Source organism: Myotis daubentonii, chromosome 14 (assembly GCF_963259705.1).
Source record: "Myotis daubentonii chromosome 14, mMyoDau2.1, whole genome shotgun sequence".
NCBI lineage: Eukaryota > Metazoa > Chordata > Mammalia > Chiroptera > Vespertilionidae > Myotis > Myotis daubentonii.
Window position 1 is genome coordinate 15,943,631 of NC_081853.1, and position 19,730 is coordinate 15,963,360.

Consider the following 19,730-nt stretch of genomic DNA (forward strand, 5'->3'; position numbering starts at 1 on the left):
TACTTTCTCTCTTTATGAATTTGCTATATTTTAGGTACCTCATATAAGTGGAATCATACAATATCTGTTCTTTTATGTCTGGTTTAATTCACTTAGCATAGTATTTTCAAGGTTCATCCATGATGTAGCATGAATTAGAATTTCATTTTTTTTTTGTTTTTTTGTTAACCCTCACCCAGGGATATTTTTTCCATATATATATATATATATAGATAGATAGATAGATAGATAGATAGAGGAAGGGAGGGAGGGAGGGGAGAAATAGAGATAGAGATAGAGATAGAGGGAGAGAGAGAGCTCATTGTGAGAGAGACACATTGATTGGTTCCCTCCTGTACTTGCCCCAACTGGGGCCAGAAATCGAACCTGCAACTCAGGTATGTGCCCTTGACTGGGAATCAAACCCCAAATCCTTTGGTGGGTTAGGCCAACACTACCACTGAGCAACATCAGCCAGGGCGAATTTCATTTCTTTTTAAGGATGAATAATATTCCATTGTATTTCTTTACCACATTTTGTTTATCCAGTAATCTGCCGCTTAACATTTGGTTTGTCAACAATGCTTCTATGAACATTGGTGTATAATTATATCTGTCAGTTGTTCTTTATCCCATGGCACCATGGCACTTTCTTTTCTTTTTTTTTTGTCAGCCAGTTTGTGCTTTATTGATGCTCAGGTCTTGACCGCGTACTTCTGCGGGGGCGGGGGGGGGGGGGGCGGGGGGGTGGCGCATGGCGCGTGTTTTCTTGGGCCGCAGATCCAGGGGCTTGTACCTCTTGCCCTTGTAGAATTTCCTGAGGTTCTCTTTCTGAGTCTGGTTAATGAAGGTAAGAACACGGGCAATAGACTTGCGAACAACTCGGATCTTAGAAAGCTTGGAAGCTGCGCCGCCTGTCTCTTTGGCTACAGGCAGCTGGGACAGCTCCACCTTCAAGTCATCCTAGCTGTTTGAGCAGCTCTCTTTTCTTGCCACGAAAGTCCCGAGCCTTAATTTTGGCCATGGCTGAACAACCCGCTGCCACCTGCTCAGAGAGAAAGAGGTATTCCCTGGCACTTTCATCTTGCCTCCTGCAAGAACAGAGTAGTTTTTCAAGATTCAAAAGAAGTCCTCAGCAGCGATGCTGATATCTGCAGTGCGAAATCCTTTGGGGAACTTTACTAGTGAAATGTTTAAGGCAGAGGGACATTAGTAGGGCACTTAGCAGCATCTGCTCACAAGGGCCTTCCCCAAGTAAATGGAGAAATTGGTATCTGAGTCTTGGACTCAAAGCCCATGCCTTCCACTGCTCTACACTGAGCTGCCGTTAATTACAGGTGTTCTAGCAGCGAGATGCCAGCAGGAATGGGACATGGTTATTGCCTTCAGGGACCTCTCAGGGTTGGATCTGCTCGAGGGGAGACAGTGGCATCGCTTGGTGCAATCTGGAATTCATGGAGCCATTATAAGACGGCACCATAGGTGTATGGGTCCCCTTTTCTCCTAACAATCTGTGGTGAGGCATGCTTGGGCCAGGCACCCCTGGACTCTTTATGGGGCTGTGCTCCAGGACTGGCACTCACGCATGTGCTGATGGTTGAGGCATGAGTTCCAGCCTGCACCCATTGTTGCTTCCTGGCCTTCACTTGAGCTGTTGGCACGACTATGTTATTAGCAGGATTTATCCTCCTTTGAGCCTTTCCAACGATTGCCTTCATCTTGATGTCCAAGCATCAGGAACAGCAGTTTGTTAGGAAAGAAATCAGGGAGTAGGAATGATAAAGAAAATGTACATTTGGAGACAGTCAAAATGGTTGGTTATGTGTTTTATTTTGTTTGAAAAGATGTCATTTACAAGTGATTTGCATTTACCTAGAGACCTAACGTGAGGTGTTTTGTCCCTGAAAGGATGACATTACCTAGATTGGTATTCTGGCAAAGGAGGAAAGAAATGCAATAAATCAGTGAGAAACTGCTGCCCTATATTATTACCTAAGTGTTACCTAACCCTAACCCTAACCCTAACCCTAACCCTAACCTTAACCCTAACCCTAACCCTAACCCTAACCCTAACCCTAACCCTAACCCGGGACCCCTCAGTCCACAGGCCGTCGCTCCATCCACTGAGCCAAACCGGCCAGGCAGATGAGGCCCCTTTTAAAGAAGATAATTTATTGTAGAACCTCAGGGTTGACTTAAGTTATTGCTATTTTAGTGAATACTTTTAATTATTAAACATAAAGTTAGTGAGGTTCTTTATTTTTTTTTAAACTCCTACAGTTTGTTTGTTTGTTTTTTGGTTAACCCTCTGAGGATATTTTTTCCATTGATTTTTTTTAGAAAGAGTGAAGGGAGTGAGGGGGAGAGAGAAAGATAGATAGATAGATAGATAGATAGATAGATAGATAGATAGAGATGTAAGAGACACATCGATTGGTTGCCTCCTGTAGGTGGCCAGGGATTGAACTGATGTATGTGCCCTTGATTGGGGGAATTGAACCTGTGATTCTTTGGTCTTTGGGCCCACATTCTAACCACTGGGCCATGTGGGCCAGGGCTCCTACCGCTTAAAAAATTTATTTATTGATTCTAAGAGGAAGAGAGAGAGAGAGAGAGAGAGAGAGAGAGAGAGAGAGAGAGAGAGGAAGAGAAAGAAAGAAACATCTGCTTGCTGCTCTATTCATTTATGCATTCATTGGTTGATTCTTGTATGTGCCCTGACCAGGGATCGAACCTGCAACCTTGGCACATCAGGATTATGCTCCAACCAACTGAACTACCCGGCCAGGCACTCCTACACCTACATAAAACCTAAATCAATTGAGAAATTAAGTACACTTAATGCTACTAATTCAGATTAATAACATTAATTTAGCCACATTAACTAAATTGCTACTTGTAACTGGAATATGATGCCAACTATTCTAGGCGGGTTCTTTGGCAGTCAACTGGTCTACCCTGCTGTGTGCTGGGTGATGCCTCAATTCTCTCATCATATTTACCATATTCAACTTCTGTGAAACTTTTACTAGTATTCATGCTGAGGAGCTTGATAGTTTTACCTTTCAGTTGGTGAGACCACATTATTTAGACTCTCAAGTTCATTTTTCTCCATTTCTCATTGATCCATAGTGGTTCTTTAGGGTATGGTTTATTGTCCAGATTCAGTGGGCCTGGCTGTGGTGATGATCTTGAATATCCTTACATTATTTTTTCTCAGGTTATTGAAATAAAAGCAAACTTAAGTTCTCATGATATTTGTAAATTCTCTAATATTCATGACTATGTGTCTCTCCTGTTTTCTTCAGTTCTTATCCAGGTTGAAAAACAATTTTCTCTCTCTAGTACTCCTCTTTCTTTCATAGGCCTCTCTCCATCTAAGACCACACCCTGCACTCCCAGAAAAGCTCTAATCTATTTCTAGTGTTCACATACCCAGCAGCCTTGAACAGTGGCTAGAGTTGCTCATGTAAACCTGAATAAGGGGGTTAATGGCTCCCTTTAGAAATGGAGGGATTTGGGTCTCTGGAAGGTTGGAAACCATATTACTGATTCATTCTCTAGAAATATTTGTTGAGTAGATTTGAATAATGTCCCATAATTTCTCTTCTAATACATCTTTGTCTTACTTAAACTTACTCTTATCAGTACACTGATTAAAATACTTAACTCAGTTACTTGATGACTTAATGCAGTTATTAACTCTCATTCCCTGTGATTTCAGTTTTTAGTGGGGTTTCTGAGTACTATTCCACACCCTGAACATGGCCCTTGGTAAAAGCTCATATGATTCTTCCATGGTGATCAGTCATTTTTAAGAGACCCCAGAAGTAGGATATAACATTTATTTATTTTTATCATCTTTCCAGAATATATAGCTAAATGCTTGTCTCTGACATTTGCACATTTAAGCCATTTCCCATTCCTTGATATTGATTGTGGTCTTTTTTTTCCCCCTTTGGAATTGCTTATAATCTTTGCTAAAAATTTCCCTTGAGTATATGATTATATATATGTATATATATATATGTATACACACACACATATACATACATACTTTTCTAGTAAAAGGTTATTTAAATGTAATCCTTACATGTCGATTTCAAATGTAGAAAAATTGTGTAATTGGGTTTTTAGGAATAAGAGGTTGTTATTGTCCTACCTTTCTATCATTTTCTCTGAAACATCTGTTAGTTGACAGATTGAGGATTATTTGTGCAAAACCCAATAATTCCTGAATTTTTTTTGTAAGTACACTATAACTAAAAGCTTTGCCAACTGACATTTTACATTTGCAGATTAAAGGAAATTCACAGAAATTCACAAATAAAAAAACCTTATTTATTTGTTCAGTGTATCAAGTTTAATTTGTTATACTTAGGAAACTTTATGAGATAATGAGTAATATTATAATCAGCATTTTATATTAATCATAATATTTTATAATTTGATTTAGCATCTCAAATTATTTTTTATTCTTACTGTTTATTGTTTGAGGTTTTGCTATATGTATTTTTAACTTGTGTTTAGCTATGTATTAGATAGTGGTCTGTCCCTTTAACAGATATTTTTAGGTGTTTTAGAATTTAAATTTAATTCTTCAGAGTAAAGTGTTAGAGTTTGAAGTTAAAGTAATGAAAGTAGCTAATGGAAAGTGCAGTTAACTAATACTTGGATATACAGAGTCCTTACCTTGTAGTATGGAATATATAGTCAGCCTCTTTACTCAAGCACCTTACTATAAAATACGTAATCATGCTAGATCTGCACATGGAAAACAGTAATTATAAAACGAGTTTAGAGGAACTAAAGGAGAGAATAGTGATGCGTGGATGAATGTGTTTCAGTTGCAGACAGCTTCTTGGAGAATGATGGGAAAGCATTTAAAAAAAATCCCTGTTGTATCAAGTTGGACATTTTTTATTTTGTTTTCCTGATTCATATCATTGTAGCATTTAAAGAAGAAATGGCTTATTATTGGGACTTTCAATATCTATCGATGCATAATGTAATCTTGCAGATGATGGGAAGATGTCCATTTTTCCTTTCCATTTAAAAAATGGTTGATGTCTTGAGCATTTTGAATAGTAGGCTAAGTTTGACTCAGGAGTATCAGACAAGGCAAGTTAGTGGACTGAGAGAATTGGAAGACAATTTTGAGATTCAAAATCACTGTGCCCTATTCTGGTAGTGTTGGAATGATCAAAGTTAGCTTTTACTAACCTTTAGCTGTGTACTGGGCATTGTGCTAACTACTTTTCTCCTATCATTTTATTTAATCTTTCCCAAATCACTGTGAAAAGTATTGCTAGTATCTCCATTTTACAGATGAAAAAAATGGGGATTGGAGAAGTGAAGTAATTTGCTCAAGGCAACAAGTCAAAAAAGTAGAGATATGACTTTAACCAGATCTGATTTTGAGCTCCCCTCTTTCATTTTATAAAAACATATGTCTCTGGCTACCATTACAAAATTGTTTCATTAATTGCCATGGGAGTGATTTCAGTGATATGATGAAAGTGTCATAATATTAAGTATGTTTTTTCAAATATTCAAAATCTCTTATGTACCTCCGATGTACCTTTAGATCTGGGCGGGGGGAGCCCCTGCCAGGGCCTCAGACTTTAGAGGCTGAGTCTAGAAGGCCTCATTTGCCTGCATGGGGCAGTGGTTGGCAAACTGCGGCTCGTGAGCCACATGCGGCTCTTTGGCCCCTTGAGTGAGTTTGCCAACCACTGGCATGGGGCCAAGTGGAGGTGCCCACCTGAAACCTGTGCCTGACAGGCCTGGGACCTCCCTGCCTAAATGACCCTGAGTTGTCTTCCAGGGTCTGCTTGGTCTTCTCTACCAGGTCTGTTCTCCACAGGACAATCCATGCTACAGTGGGCATGCCCATAAGCCGAGAATGGCTGAGGGGTACCTATTTGTGAAAGTATGGATCAGATGCCAGCAAACGACTGCCTGGGGGCTGAATCCATGCCTGTTTTTTAAAATAAAGTTTTAGCCGAAACCGATTTGGCTCAGTGCATAGAGCGTTGGCCTGCGGACTGAAGGGTCCCAGGTTCGATTCCGGTCAAGGGCATGTACCTGGGTTGCGGGCATATCCCCAGTGGGAGATGTGCAGGAGGCAGCTGATCGATGTTTCTCTCTCATCGATGTTTCTGACTCTCTATCTCTCTCCCTTCCTCTCTGTAAAAAATCAGTAAAATATATTTAAAAAAAATAAATAAAATAAAGTTTTATTGTAACACAGCCACATTCGTTTGGTTACAAATTGTGTGGCTGCGTTTGTGCTGAAATGGTAGAGTTGAGTAGTTGTGACAGAGACCGAATGGCCCACAAAGCCTAAAATATTTACTGTCTGGTCTTTTATAGAAAAAGTTTGCTGGCCCCTGCTGCACATGGAGCTAGCCTGGTGTGCAGGCTGCAGACATCACATGTTGAGCCAGGGGTGGGGAGAGAAAGATGTTGGCTGGGGCAGGCCTGCCTCTCACTACCATGTTTTGTCCAGAACTATAAAGAGCGCAAGAATTCTAAGTTCAAAATTCAAACCTCAACATCCACATCTTTGTATTGTTCAAGGTAAAGGAGGATAGAATGTATTTTGTTTACCAGTTTGTTAGTTTGATTATAACTTTAAAATACATAGACATGTGGTATCTGTGCCTCCATTTGTATTCTTGCCTGGGCCTCATAAATGCTAGAATTAATGCTAAGCCCTGACTATGCCGTGTCTGAGTTAAAGTAGGAGGGAGGAGAGATCCCAACAAGTGGGCACACAAATTAATACGGAGTTATAAAGTGTGCTAGAGCTTTTGGGTCCTATATGGATTTCTATTAAAAAACAACAACCAGTTTTATTTGTCTAAATTAAACCAACTTTGCTGGAACCTGCCTTCCCTCTTAGCTGGAAGTCCAGGTCTTTTCACTAGGGCTCCCTCCCACCTCTCTCCCCCTCTCCCTATCTCCTCCCTTGACCCTCTACCCTGAGATTATGCTGCTCCTAAGGAAGGAGGATCAACCAGTCCGCCACATGATTGCATTTTTCTGCCACAAGGTGTCACTGTTGAGGCTGGTCTTCCTCAGAGTGAAAGATGCTCCTGCCCTTCATAGTCACTACTGTATGGTCTCTCAGTGGCCAGGCTCAGCCACAGGTGTGCCAAGCGTGGTGTAGCAGATACCATCAATGCCCCATTCACATCTCTGTATGGAAACATGAGAGCTTTATCTTGGCCTCCTGCAGTGCAGGCTGGAGGTGCCAGGGAGCGGCCCTCTGCCAGTGATGAATGGAGGTGTGACTATGAGGCAGGTTTTACACTATCTCTCAGAGCTCCTCCAGCGGGACTGAGTCCAGTTGAACACAACAGAAACCTTCTTAAAAGATATCCTAGGTGGACTTTTTTTACTTCCTTGTCTTAGTGCCAAATTCTCCTCTTAGTACTTCCTGGGATTACCTTCAAAATGGACCACCTTCACCTAAACCAGTGATGGCGAACCTTTTGAACTTGGTGTGTCAGCATTTTGAAAAACCCTAACTTAACTCTGGTGCCGTGTCACATATAGAAGTTTTTTGATATTTTCAACCATAGTAAAACAAAGACTTATATTTTTGATATTTATTTTATATATTTAAATACCATTTAACAAAGAAAAATCAACCAAAAAAATGAGTTTGCGTGTCACCTCTGACACACGTGTTATAGGTTCGCCATCACTGAGCTAAACCCTCATCTAGCGTCTGCTTGTGGGGAACCCTGCTAGGACACATGGGCCTCCTTATGAGTTACACGTTGTGCCTATTGCACAGGTTCCACACAGCATGGTGGGTCTCTATTAGCTTCCTGCCTCACATGCTCTGTACATACAAGCTTCTCCGTGGCACCTGGGATACTTGTCTTGAGTCCCAGTCACCAGCCTGGACTTCCTCTTATTTTGAAGTATTTACTTTGTTTCTGGAAACTTTAGTCTTATTAGCAACCATATTCATCTCCTCCCACAGATCTCACCGTGAATCCTGGGCATCGTGACTGAGGTGTCAGTGTTCCCTCCCTGAAGGCTCCAGAATCCTTTGTGCATATCAATTCCTCTCCTTCATGGCTTTCCATTTTTCAAACCAAGGATCTGAGGAAGTGCAGCCTTGAACAGGTTACAATAGATTTTCTTACACCTTCACCAGAGGACGCAGGCTACCTGGTCACCCCTTTGTCGTCTAAATCAGAGAACCACTCTGAAGAGCCTTGTAGGGCAGATGAAGTCAGATTCTCTTATTAAAAAAAAGACATTCATGTCATGAACAAAGGCATTATGCTTTGAAAGAACATAGCTGAGATGTGATAGACCCTGGAGGGTGTACTGTCGATGCTGTGATCTAAACCAACTGTCGGCAGCCGGTGGTCCGTTTAGATTCTAAAGGATGACTGCAATCAGCCGTGCAGAGAGAAGGTTCTGGGACAGGAAGTGACTGGATGCACCTGAGCAACAGAAAGAAAACCTGGGCTGAGTCAGTGAAGGAGAGAGTGGCAGGAGAGGGGCTGGAACTGTTGGCCAGATCTCGTAGGGCCTCTGGCCATGGGAAGGAGTTTGGTCTTTGACCAAAGAGCACTGGGAAATACTAGACAGTTTTAAGTGGGTAAGGGGAGATATTTTGTGATCAGAATTGTTACCTTACAATAGTTTTGTTGATGTGTGAGGAATAGAGGAGGAGGATTAGAGGAGTGACCATGCTTTAGGAGGGTAAGGGATAGCTTAAGGAAGTCATGCCAGTGCAGTTGGGTAGTGATAAGCAGAAGCAGAAAACAAGGGAACAGGTTGAGAAGTTTGGAGGTAGAATTGGTAGGATTTGGTAATGGACTTGAAGTGGGTGGTGAGGAGAATGAATTATTATCTAAGTTCTTTTATAAGGGTAGAAGTAGTAAAATTTAAATGCCTAAAGAAGCAAGTATGAGTAGAATGAATGCAAGTGAGACTGAATGTAAGATAACAGGAGAGGAGGGGACTGGAGGGTGCATATTCTCTCTTGAAGGGGCAACTGCCGATTGGCTCTCACCAGTCATTGCCAGGCAGGGAAGTAGGCCTGACATTGTCAGGTTTTCAGGAGCTAGAATCTGGATTTTAATGTGAAATGTCCGTATCTATGTTGGCAACTATATCAAAATTCTAAAGAGCACTGGGCTAGTCCGATACAACACATCTGGTGGCAGCATCTGGCTCCTAGTCAGCCAGTTCTTGCTTGAGGTCTGTTCAGCACCATGTCTTCCCCGGGAATGGTTTTAGAATTAACTGGAGTGTGTTACACAAAACTTTAAAAAAAAGTTAAGGATGCCAGTAAGGAAAAAAAAAAGAGAATATTTTAAGTTGATCTAAATCTTGGGAGATACTGATGATCTCAGCTCACATGGCCTGTCAGCAGGGCTCAGGTGATGGACTGAGAGTGAGATATGTGGAAATAAACTTAACCTAATTTAGAGCACATAGCAGGAAATGCTTTTGTCTTAAAATAGACAATTCCAGACCATGATAGTCTGAAATGCCTGAGGTAGAGAGGAATCAGGTCTCTCTCTACTTCCTTTCCCTCTGAGCTTACAGTTCGAGTCCTTAAGCCATTTAAGAGAGTGAGTGGATGCGTGTATGTTTTATTTATGAATCCATATTCAATTAGAGGAAGTATTCTTATAGGTTCATAAAACCGTCTTTGATTTTATTTTGCATTGTCGCTTTAAATGGAACTTATTCTTGGACTCCGAATTTTATTCATGAGGTGCTTTTAAAGGGAAAGGTGTTGCGCAATTTAATTTCTTTGAGGTCATTCTCAGCAGCACATTTCTGTTTCTGTGTACAGGTTGGTCTTACTAATAACTTATCCTTCTTAGGATTGTACATCACAAACACATAAGAAAGCAGGTGTTTTTAATAGTTTACAAGAATGCCCAATGATTGAGCTTATCTTGGCTTCATAATAATATTTAAAACAGTATGATCTTAACTGCTACCTAATTTCCTGCAATGTGTTTATAGGTGGGAAAAGCCCAGAAATGGTTTTCTTGAAGTCAGTAATAGGAAATAGAAGGCATTATTGCATTATTGATTGCTGAATAAAGTTGATCTTTTTGCTGTTTCTCAGGGATTCATTTTACAGAACTAAAAAAAAAATATCAGGATAGACGAGAATTAGAAGACGACAACCAAAAAAGCCCGGGTGTCGAAACAAGTGCCTAAAACTATAGCAGGCGACTAAACACAGCTCGGGCAGGGGTAGGGGCTGTGGGTTACTCAGTAGAACAAGTAGGAATCATGAGACTTGGGACACGACAGCCATGGGAACTCACCTTTGGCTTACCATGACAACTGGCCTTTTAAAATTTTTTCATCTTTTTATTGATTTCAGAAAGGAATGGAGAGGGAGAGAGACATAGAAACATCAATGATGAGAGAGAATCATTGATTGGCTGCCTCCTGCATGACCCCCATGGAGATCAAGCCTACAACCTGGACATGTGCCCTGACTGGGAATCGAATTGCGACCTCTTGGTTCATAGGTCGACGCTCGACCACTGAGCCACGCCAGTGGGACATCAACTGGCCTCTACCCCATCTGTGAAAACCACATCAACTCTGTGCTTTACAGGTGAAATTGTTCTGGTAAACTATCCCCGCTCTTTGTAAATTTGGTAGAAGAGACTACTTCTAATAAGTAAAGTGTTGGGTTGCTAATTATAATTTACTGTTAAGAAGCACATGTATAGTGGTGAAGAAGTTATTCTGTTACCATTTTAATGTTCTCCTGAGTTAATTCTTATTTGATTTGCTAAATTCTGTGGAATTGTCCATAATACCTCTTGTCTGGTGGGATGTTGGAGTAAGCAACATCAACCTGTTTCCTCATCTCTTAGACACACAGATTGCCGATGACTCACTTGTGTTCCTTTTGACGTTCTGGCTTCCATATGGGGTGTTTGAAAAATAAATACAAAATTATATTTATTTCTTGTCCTAGTAAGGCTAAAACTCCAACCAGTCATCATTTTGGTCTTCTCTATTTCTCTGTTAGAGCTCAATTCTGATTCTTTTTTGTCAATTTTATGTCCCTGTCCTTAAAGCAATGCCCAGTTCCTGTAACCACCTTCCCCTCAAACCATGTTAGATTTGTGATGAAGAAAACTCTGATAAAGTCTGTCCTCATGGTTAAACTTCCCATAGGCCAGACCTGTGTCTGTCTCAGCCACTTCTTTATCCTCAGTATTCAATACTGGGAATTAAGCTAATGCTTAAAAAATGTTAATTAAATAAATAAGTCCGAATGGTTAGGGAAAAGTTTTCAGGTACATTGAAGGGAAAAGAGTTCTTTTCTCAAATAAATTTGGAAAAAGCTACATTGTATACTCAATTTTGGAATAGTCACAGTACACATTAGTGCCTTAAAGTCTTGGTATACAAACAAATCCCCATTAGCCTTGTTTATCTGAACACTGGCCACACTATTGCAGAAGCACTGGCCCAAAGCAGAGCTGGTTAGCACAGTACTGGTATTCCTGATTAAGGTGTATTTACTGAACATACAGAGCTGTGATCATGATTTGGGTAATTTAGGGATTTTTTATAGCCTCAAAAGAAGCTGGTGGCTTCCAAGATATGTTGAGAGTAAAGAGTAAAGGCAGTGGAGGAAAAATAGCCAACAGTAAGGGTGTGAGTGTAAATTATTTCAACATTTCTGGGGGCAATTTTGATAGTGGGTATTAAGAACCTTTAAATTTCTATCTTATAATTCTACCTCTAGAACTTTATCCTAGGGAAGTAATAAGAGATGTATATAGAGTTTTATCAATCAGAATATTAATTATGATATTTCCATTAAAAATAACCTGTGTCCAATAATAAGTGATTGGTCAAAAAATGATTAGATAACCTTTCAATGAAACATTAATTGACTATTTCAGTTCTTTGCTGTGTAACAACAACCACCAAAAAACCCTTACCAGTGGCTATTTTTGAACAAGGGAAAGAAGAACAAACAAAGCCCAAAGTTACTAAAGGAAGAAAATAACAAAGTTCAGAGCAGAAATACGTGAAATAGAGAAGAAAAAGACAATAGAAAAATCTTTATATAGTACTAGAGGCCCAGTGCACAAAATCGTGCATGGGTGGGGTCCCTTGGCCTGGCTGGCAATCCAGGTGATCAGGGCTTCGGGAGGTTGGCAGGCCTGGGGGAGGGATTGTGGGAGACTGGCCAGCCGCAGGAGGTTGGCTGTGGGAGTGCACTGATCACCAGGGAGCAGCTCCTGTGTTGAGCATCTGCCCCCTGGTGGTCAGTGCGCATCATAGCAACTGGTTGACCATTTGGTTGATCAGTCATTTGGTCGCTTACCTTTTATATATATAGACTAGGGGCCCGGTGCACGAAATTCGTGCACTGTGTGTGTGTGTGTGTGTGTGTGTGTGTGTGGGGGGGGGGGGTTGTCCCTCAGCCCAGCCTGCCCCCTCTCACATACTGGGAAGCCCTCAGGCGTTGACCCCCATCACCCTCCAATTGCAGGATTGGCCCCTTGCCCAGGCCTGACGCCTCTGGCCTAGGCGTCCGGCCCGGGCAGCGGGGACCCGCAGCTGCAGCGGCCCCACAATCGTGGGCTTCGCTTTAGGCCCAGGCAAGGGACCCCTAGCTCCTGGGACTGCCAGCTTCCACGGTGCCCAGCTCCCATCGCTGGCTCCACCCCTACTTCCTGCTATCACTGGCCAGGGCGGAAAAGGCACCTGATTCTCTGATCATGGCTGGGGGGCAGGGCAAAGGCCTGCCCCCCAGCTCTTAGCTCCCCCCTGGGTTTCCAATCACTGTCAGTGGCAGGGGGCTTCTTCCTGCTTTCCCTTTCGCCTCCCTGCATTGTGCCTACATATGCAAATTAACCCCCATCTTGTTGGCAGTTAACTGCCAATCTTAGTTGGCAGTTAATTTGCATATAGCCCTGATTAGCCAATGAAAAGGGTATCGTCGTACGCCAATTACCATTTTTCTCTTTTATTAGTGTTGATAGAAAATTTAGAACATGCAAGTAAACAAAAGGAAAAAAAATGAAAGCCACTTTGTTTCCCACCACTGTTAACATTTTGATGTGTGTTGTTTCAATCTTCTGCTAGTAAGTGTGTGTGCATATGTCTTACAAAAGTTTGAGTAAACCATAGAAATGTATTGTAGTCTGTTATTTGCCCCCACCACCCCCATATGACATGAACATCTTTTCATTTCATTAAATATTCATGTAATGATCACATTATTTCACCGTCTGTCTCTCATCATTTATGTAAACTGAATTCCAATGGTTAGAACTATTGATTTACTCTTAAAAAACAAAACAAAACAGGTTATTTCTGCAAAAATCTTAGATATAAATGATTTTTGTTTATTATCAAGTAAAATATAATTAAGCTCTGAGCAATATAAACATTTGAAACTAAGTTCTTTAGTTAGAGACAGGCATATAATTCTTTGTAGGGAATTTTTAGGGAAAGCAGAAGCAATTATGGAAAATATTTGTTCATATGATACGTAAGGACTTTTCCGGGTACAAGTGACAGATACTCCAACTAGAATTGAATGTAGAAATTTTGTGGGTGAATATATCAGTTACCTGTTGAACCAGTAATGTTGCCAAACAGCCAACCACAAAACATCAGTGACATACTAAGAAGCATTTGTTTAGTCCATGAGTGTATGGAGTTCAGTGGCTATTAGCTGAACTTGCTCCTGCATCTGTAGTCAGTTGCTGGTTGGCTAGGCACCTCTGCTGATCTTAGCTGGGCTTGCTCAGATATCTTGGGGCTGGCTATTGGCTAGGTCACACTGCCCTGCTTTATGTTTTTATTTCCCATCTGGCTAGACTAGGCATGTTCTAATTCCTATGGCAGAAGAAAACGAGCAAGAGAGTAAATACACAAGTGCTATTTCAGGCCTCCACTTCTTCACATCTGTTATCTACTTATTGGCCAAAGCAAGTCATGCAACAGAACCCAGGGTCAGATTGTGAGGGCACTGCCAAGGGGACAGATAAAGGAATTGGGGCCATTAATGCAGTCAGTCTGCCTGGCATATGTAACTAAAATGGCTAGGGATGGATATAGTTTCAATGACTGCTGGATCCAGGATATCAAGTGATGTCACCTGGCCTGATTTCACACTATTAAAAGTTTGGCTCTAACTTTTTTTTGCATTAGCTTCAGTCTCAGGGAAGCCCTTTTTACATGGTAGTACTCAGAAGTTCCATCTTCAAAGCAAGTAATTCCAGCTGAAAAAGAGCTTATTTTTCCTAGTTGTTTCATCTAAAATGATGGTATGGAGTCTTTTGGACCAATGTGGGCCACATGTCCATCCTAAACCAGCTGCCATGTTTGGGGGATGGACTATGATGACTGGCCAGGCCTGGTTCATATTCTCACTCCAATCCTATCCAGGGTGGAGTAGAGGGGATCAGCCTTATATAACCTAATGACTCTGTGAGTAGAGGGTTGGGGACAATTTCTCTAAGGAAAATAGAGATACTGTTACCAGAAAGTGGGGGTGGGGGAGAAATGAATGATAAGCAGGTAAAAATAAAAGGTGCCCTGTATAATACTATTAATGTATTTATTGATACTACCAACAAAAATTATTGCTAGGCACCAAACTAGGTGGTTTATAAACATCATCTTTTCTTAGGATACTATGAGTTAGATAAAATTACCCATATTTTATTGATTGGAGAAAGGAAGCTCATAATAGTGAAAGAATTTGCCTAAGGTCACTCAGCTAGTCAGTTGTTAGAGTGGAGAGTTGAACTTCACTTTGGCCCTTTCCAGAATCTGTGCTCTTACTATCTTAAAGCTGAAGAAAAAGAGAGTAGACCAAACACATCCTAAGGGAAAGAGCAGGAGGCCGTGATGCATCCTGTTAAGGCCATCTGGATACCAGCACTGACTGGACAATCACAGTTTGTAGCCCTGGCTGCATAAAATCTGTACCAAAGTACTTTAGTAATGGTGACACGGAGCTTCTACTACTTTTCTCTAGGGGTTATGGAACCAGGGACTCTAACATGGTGCACTGTTCTGTGCATTTCTGTACAGGTATGGGATGGTTAATATCAATATTTAGATCAGCAGAAATGTGAAAGAAGTCCCCAAAGTCCCAAAGGCCAGTCTGAAAGATGTATGTGAAAGGGGAAAGAGGCAGGACTGTCATCTCTGATGATAGCACTTAGGATCCGGTGATATGTAGGAAGCCACCTATATCAGTTGAGCAACCTCTTTTTCCAAGAATGGCCGATATGTTCTAAATCATATATCAATGCCAGTTGATTGATGGTAAACCACCTAGAGTGCTGTATTGAGAACAGTTCTGAACCTAATGGAAAAGAGGACTGTGATGGGTTAGTGATGTCTGTAGTGGGTACAAGAGTGGAGGTAACAACATGATTGACTATTATTTGACATCTTAGGAAGCAACAGCTTCTCAGAGTCACTGTCAAGCCATTTGTGTAGAGGGGTCATGCTCCCAGGACAGGGTATTGGGTAACTCAGGTCTTTGTGATGAAATATGCTATGGTCAATTTTCTGGAGGTTCTAACTGTCACTTAACACAACCCAAAATGCAGAGCTTCATTTTCCTAAGGAAAAATTAGTGTGTTTTTTAAAAAAATATATATTTTATTTATTTTTTACAGAGAGGAAGGGAGAGGGATAGAGAGTGAGAAACATCGATGAGAGAGAAACATCGATCAGCTGCCTCCTGCACACTCCCTACTGGGTATGTGCTCGCAACTAAGGTACATGCCCTTGACCAGAATCGAACTTGGGACCCTTGAGTCCGCAGGACGACGCTCTATCCATTGAGCCAAACCAGTTAGGGCAAAATTAGTGTTTTTTGTGCTGAGAAATTTTGACCTTGCTTGGGAGCAGGCTGGGGAGAATTTACAAAATGTTCAGATGTAGTAAGTAAAATTTTGGGGTCACTTTTCTTTTTAAATGAACATGGGTCTATCTATCTATCTATCTATCTATCTATCTATCATCTATCTATCTATCTACCTATTTATCTATCTACCTACCTACCTACCTACCTATCTACCTACCTATTGTTCATCTATCATGAGCACCATTGATATCTATCTATTATTTATTTTAATAGAGTTTATTTTTAGAGTGGTTTAAGGTTCACAGCAAAATAGAACAGAGTTCCCATTGAGCTCTTGCCTCCACATATACACAGTCTCCCCGGTTATCAATCCTGTACCAGAGTGGTACATTTATTACAAACAGTGAACCTACATTGATACATAATAATCATCCAAAGCCCATATTTTACAGTAGGGCTCACTTTTGGTGTTGGACATTCTATAGGTTTAGAGCAGGGGTGGGCAAACTTTTTGACTCGAGGGCCACAATGGGTTCTTAAACTGGACCAGAGGGCCGGAACAAAAGCATGGATGGAGTGTTTGTGTGAACTAATATAAATTCAAAGTAAACATCATTACATAAAAGGGTACGGTCTTTTTTTTTTTTTTTTTAGTTTTATTCATTTCAAACGGGCCGGATGGGCTATAGTTTGCCCACGGCTGGTTTAGACAAATGTATAAAGAAATGTATCCACCATGATGGTATCAAACAGAGTAGTTTCACTGCCTTAGAAATCCTCTGTGTTCCACCTATTCATCCCTCTCCCAGCAACCACTGATCCTAACCCCTAGTAACTACTGATTCTTTCACTGTCTCCATAGTTTTTTCTTTTTTAGTATGTCTTTTAGGTGGAATCATATATTATGTAGCCTTTTCATATTGCCTTCTTTCACTTAGTAATATACATTTAAATTTTCTCTATGTCTTTTCATGATTTGATAGCTCATTTCTCTTTAGCATTGAATAATATTCCATTATCTGAATGTACCACAATTTATTTATGTATTTACCTACTGGAGGACATCTTGGTTGTCTATATATTTAAAAACATAATGAAATTATAGTGACAGTTCTAAAGAAGTTTGTTTTTGATGATCCTTTTTCTCATTTTTCAGATCTCTGATTGGAGTAATTTTCTGGTACAGACTATGAGCGGAATGCAGTGAAAAATCTGGCCAACAGTGAAAATTTTGGCTTTATCCTCAACTTAGTATAGCATTTCTTCTCTTCAGTCGCACCTCATAATAGAAGAAAAATGTATGGAAGTGCAAGAACAATCACCAATCTGGAAGGGAGCCCTTCCAGATCCCCTCGTTTGCCAAGGTCTCCTCGTTTGGGCCACCGAAGAACAAGTAGTGGGGGAGGTGGAGGAGCGGGCAAGACTCTGTCCATGGAGAATATCCAGTCCCTTAATGCAGCCTATGCTACGTCTGGACCCATGTATCTGAGTGATCATGAGGGGGTGGCTTCGACAACTTACCCAAAGGGCACCATGACTCTGGGAAGGGCCACAAATAGAGCTGTATATGGAGGTCGCGTCACAGCCATGGGGAGTAGTCCCAATATTGCTTCTGCTGGACTTTCCCACACAGATGTCCTTTCTTACACAGATCAACATATAGGTCTGACCAGCTCATCCCATCATCACCACCACCAGGTCCCCTCCATGTTGAGGCAGGTAAGGGACAGCACAATGTTAGACCTGCAAGCCCAGCTCAAGGAACTGCAGAGAGAGAATGAACTCCTTCGGAAAGAGCTAGACATCAAGGACAGCAAGTTGGGGTCTTCCATGAACAGTATCAAGACCTTCTGGAGTCCGGAGCTCAAGAAGGAGAGAGTCTTGAGGAAAGAAGAAGCAGCCCGGATGTCTGTCCTCAAGGAGCAGATGAGGGTTTCCCATGAAGAAAATCAGGTAGGTTAGGACTCATCTCAGTGTTTTGCTTTGCAGAAGAAAGTTTGGCATTATCAAACAAGCTCCGACTTAGTATGTGTTTGACTTGGAGACTACAAGAGGGCATAGGAAATATGAGATTACAGCTTGTGACCTCCTTATTTTCCAATGACCTTTCACACTGTTGTGGAAGAGGGAGGATCAGTTTTCATTGTCTAACTTTGAGACTTGGTTAATTTTGTTTTCTTTTTCAGCAGTTACAACAGCAACTCAGATGTACTTCCTTTGAATAGAAGAGGAAAATGTTAATTTTTGCAAAAGTAGACATTTAAAAAATATTTTTATTGATTTCAGAGAGGAAGGGAGAAGGAGAGAGAGTTAGAAACATCAATGATGAGAGAGAATCATTGATTGGCTGCCTCCTGCATGCTCCCCACTGGGTATCGAACCCGCTACCTGGGCATGTGCCCTGATCCTCAACCACTGAACCACACTGGCAGGGCAAGAGTAGACATTTTAAGAGCAACATTTAGAGGACCACATCTGACCAGTGAATTTATTTTTTTTTTTGAAGTATCAGCACTAGAATGAGTGGAGTTTGTTTTCTAAATATCAAACTGAACAAAATTATTAAGTGGTGTTGGGTAGAATGGGCTTGATATGTTAGAGAAACACAACACATTTTTGCCTCATCCATTCAATATTAACCACATACTATGTGGAAGCCACCTTCAGACTTTTCTTTGATCCCTCTTCCATGTCATAGCAAGATTAGTTTTCCCAGCATCTACCTGCACTTATGCCATTCCCCTGCTTTAAAGCCCTCCATAATTACTCATTGTCTCCATAATGAAGTCTACTTCTGTGGCTGAGCCTTCTATTGGGAAGCCTGACTAGCCTTTCCAACATTATCTCATACCACCTCCCTCCACATCTCCTAGGCTACCAGAACCACACGTGGTAATAACTGTACATATTCAGGGTTTCCCACCTCCATAACTTTGCTCTTTCCATTATCTTATACTGGAGGACGTCACAACACCTCCTCTCCCTACCTCTTCCCTTTTATTTTATTTTTTAAATATATTTTATTGATTTGTTACAGAGAGGAAGGGAGGAGGATAGAGAGTTAGAAACATCGATGAGAGAGAAACATCGATCAGCTGCCTCCTGCACACCCCCTACTGGGGATGTGCCCGCAACCAAGGTACATGCCCTTGACCGGAATCGAACCTGGGACCCTTGAGTCCGCAGGCTGACGCTCTATCCACTGAGCCAAACCGGTTAAGGCCCTACCTCCTCCCTTTTAATCCAAGCCAGTCTTGATTTTCATATCCTACCTGTTCTGTGAGGCTCATTTATATGATGCTAATTTCATAAGGGCTTTGGAATCAGACATTCCTGGGTTTAAGTCCCAGCCTCACCGTTTCGTAGTAGTGAGGTAAGTGCTAAGAGATGTGGAATAGGTGGTGCTATGCCATTTGGCTACAAAAGTTTCCAGATATTTGAGATAATTTAAATTTGGCTAAACTCATGTTCTCCAATAAGTGATCTTTATGTTGGCCTAAGGTAGTGCTCTGCCTTTCTTAGGTCATTTGTGGGCCCTCCTGTCTGTTTCCCTGGCTTCCAGCCTGTGGAGTCCAAGTACCCATAGAAGCATTTCTAATCTGTCGGAGAATCTGCTGTTCGTTCTGAGTGTGGAAAGCAATCATCTTATCCCTTTGGTTCTCTGACAGTCTGCTAGTTTTCAGATGTGCAAATGTGATTTTCAGTTGGAACAGAAAGCCTGTTCTTTACTCCTAATTCAAATTAATGCTCTTCACTGTTATTTATATTTTTTTCTGACTTTGCTAGTTCATGCAAATCCTGTGAACCTGTTACAGCTGTGAGTGTTTCCCCAGTCCGATACTGGTTTTCTTCCTTTTTTAGTTGTTTTGGGAAATGG

At 41.3% G+C, this 19,730-nt stretch overlaps 1 protein-coding gene and 1 pseudogene across 4 annotated transcripts in view; one reads left to right on the forward strand and one right to left on the reverse strand.

Annotated features, from left to right (window-relative positions):
- The window catches only part of ERC2 (ELKS/RAB6-interacting/CAST family member 2), a 906,943-nt gene that overhangs the window by 14,103 nt on the left and 873,110 nt on the right, over positions 1-19,730 (forward strand). For all 4 annotated transcript variants that reach the window (XM_059663256.1, XM_059663255.1, XM_059663257.1 and 1 more), the window contains exon 2: positions 17,010-17,806. In XM_059663256.1, the coding sequence (XP_059519239.1) occupies positions 17,150-17,806 (657 nt within the window). In that variant the 5' untranslated portion in view covers positions 17,010-17,149. The remainder of the gene's footprint in view (positions 1-17,009; positions 17,807-19,730) is intronic.
- LOC132215373 (large ribosomal subunit protein uL29-like) lies at positions 649-1,016 on the reverse strand (annotated as a pseudogene).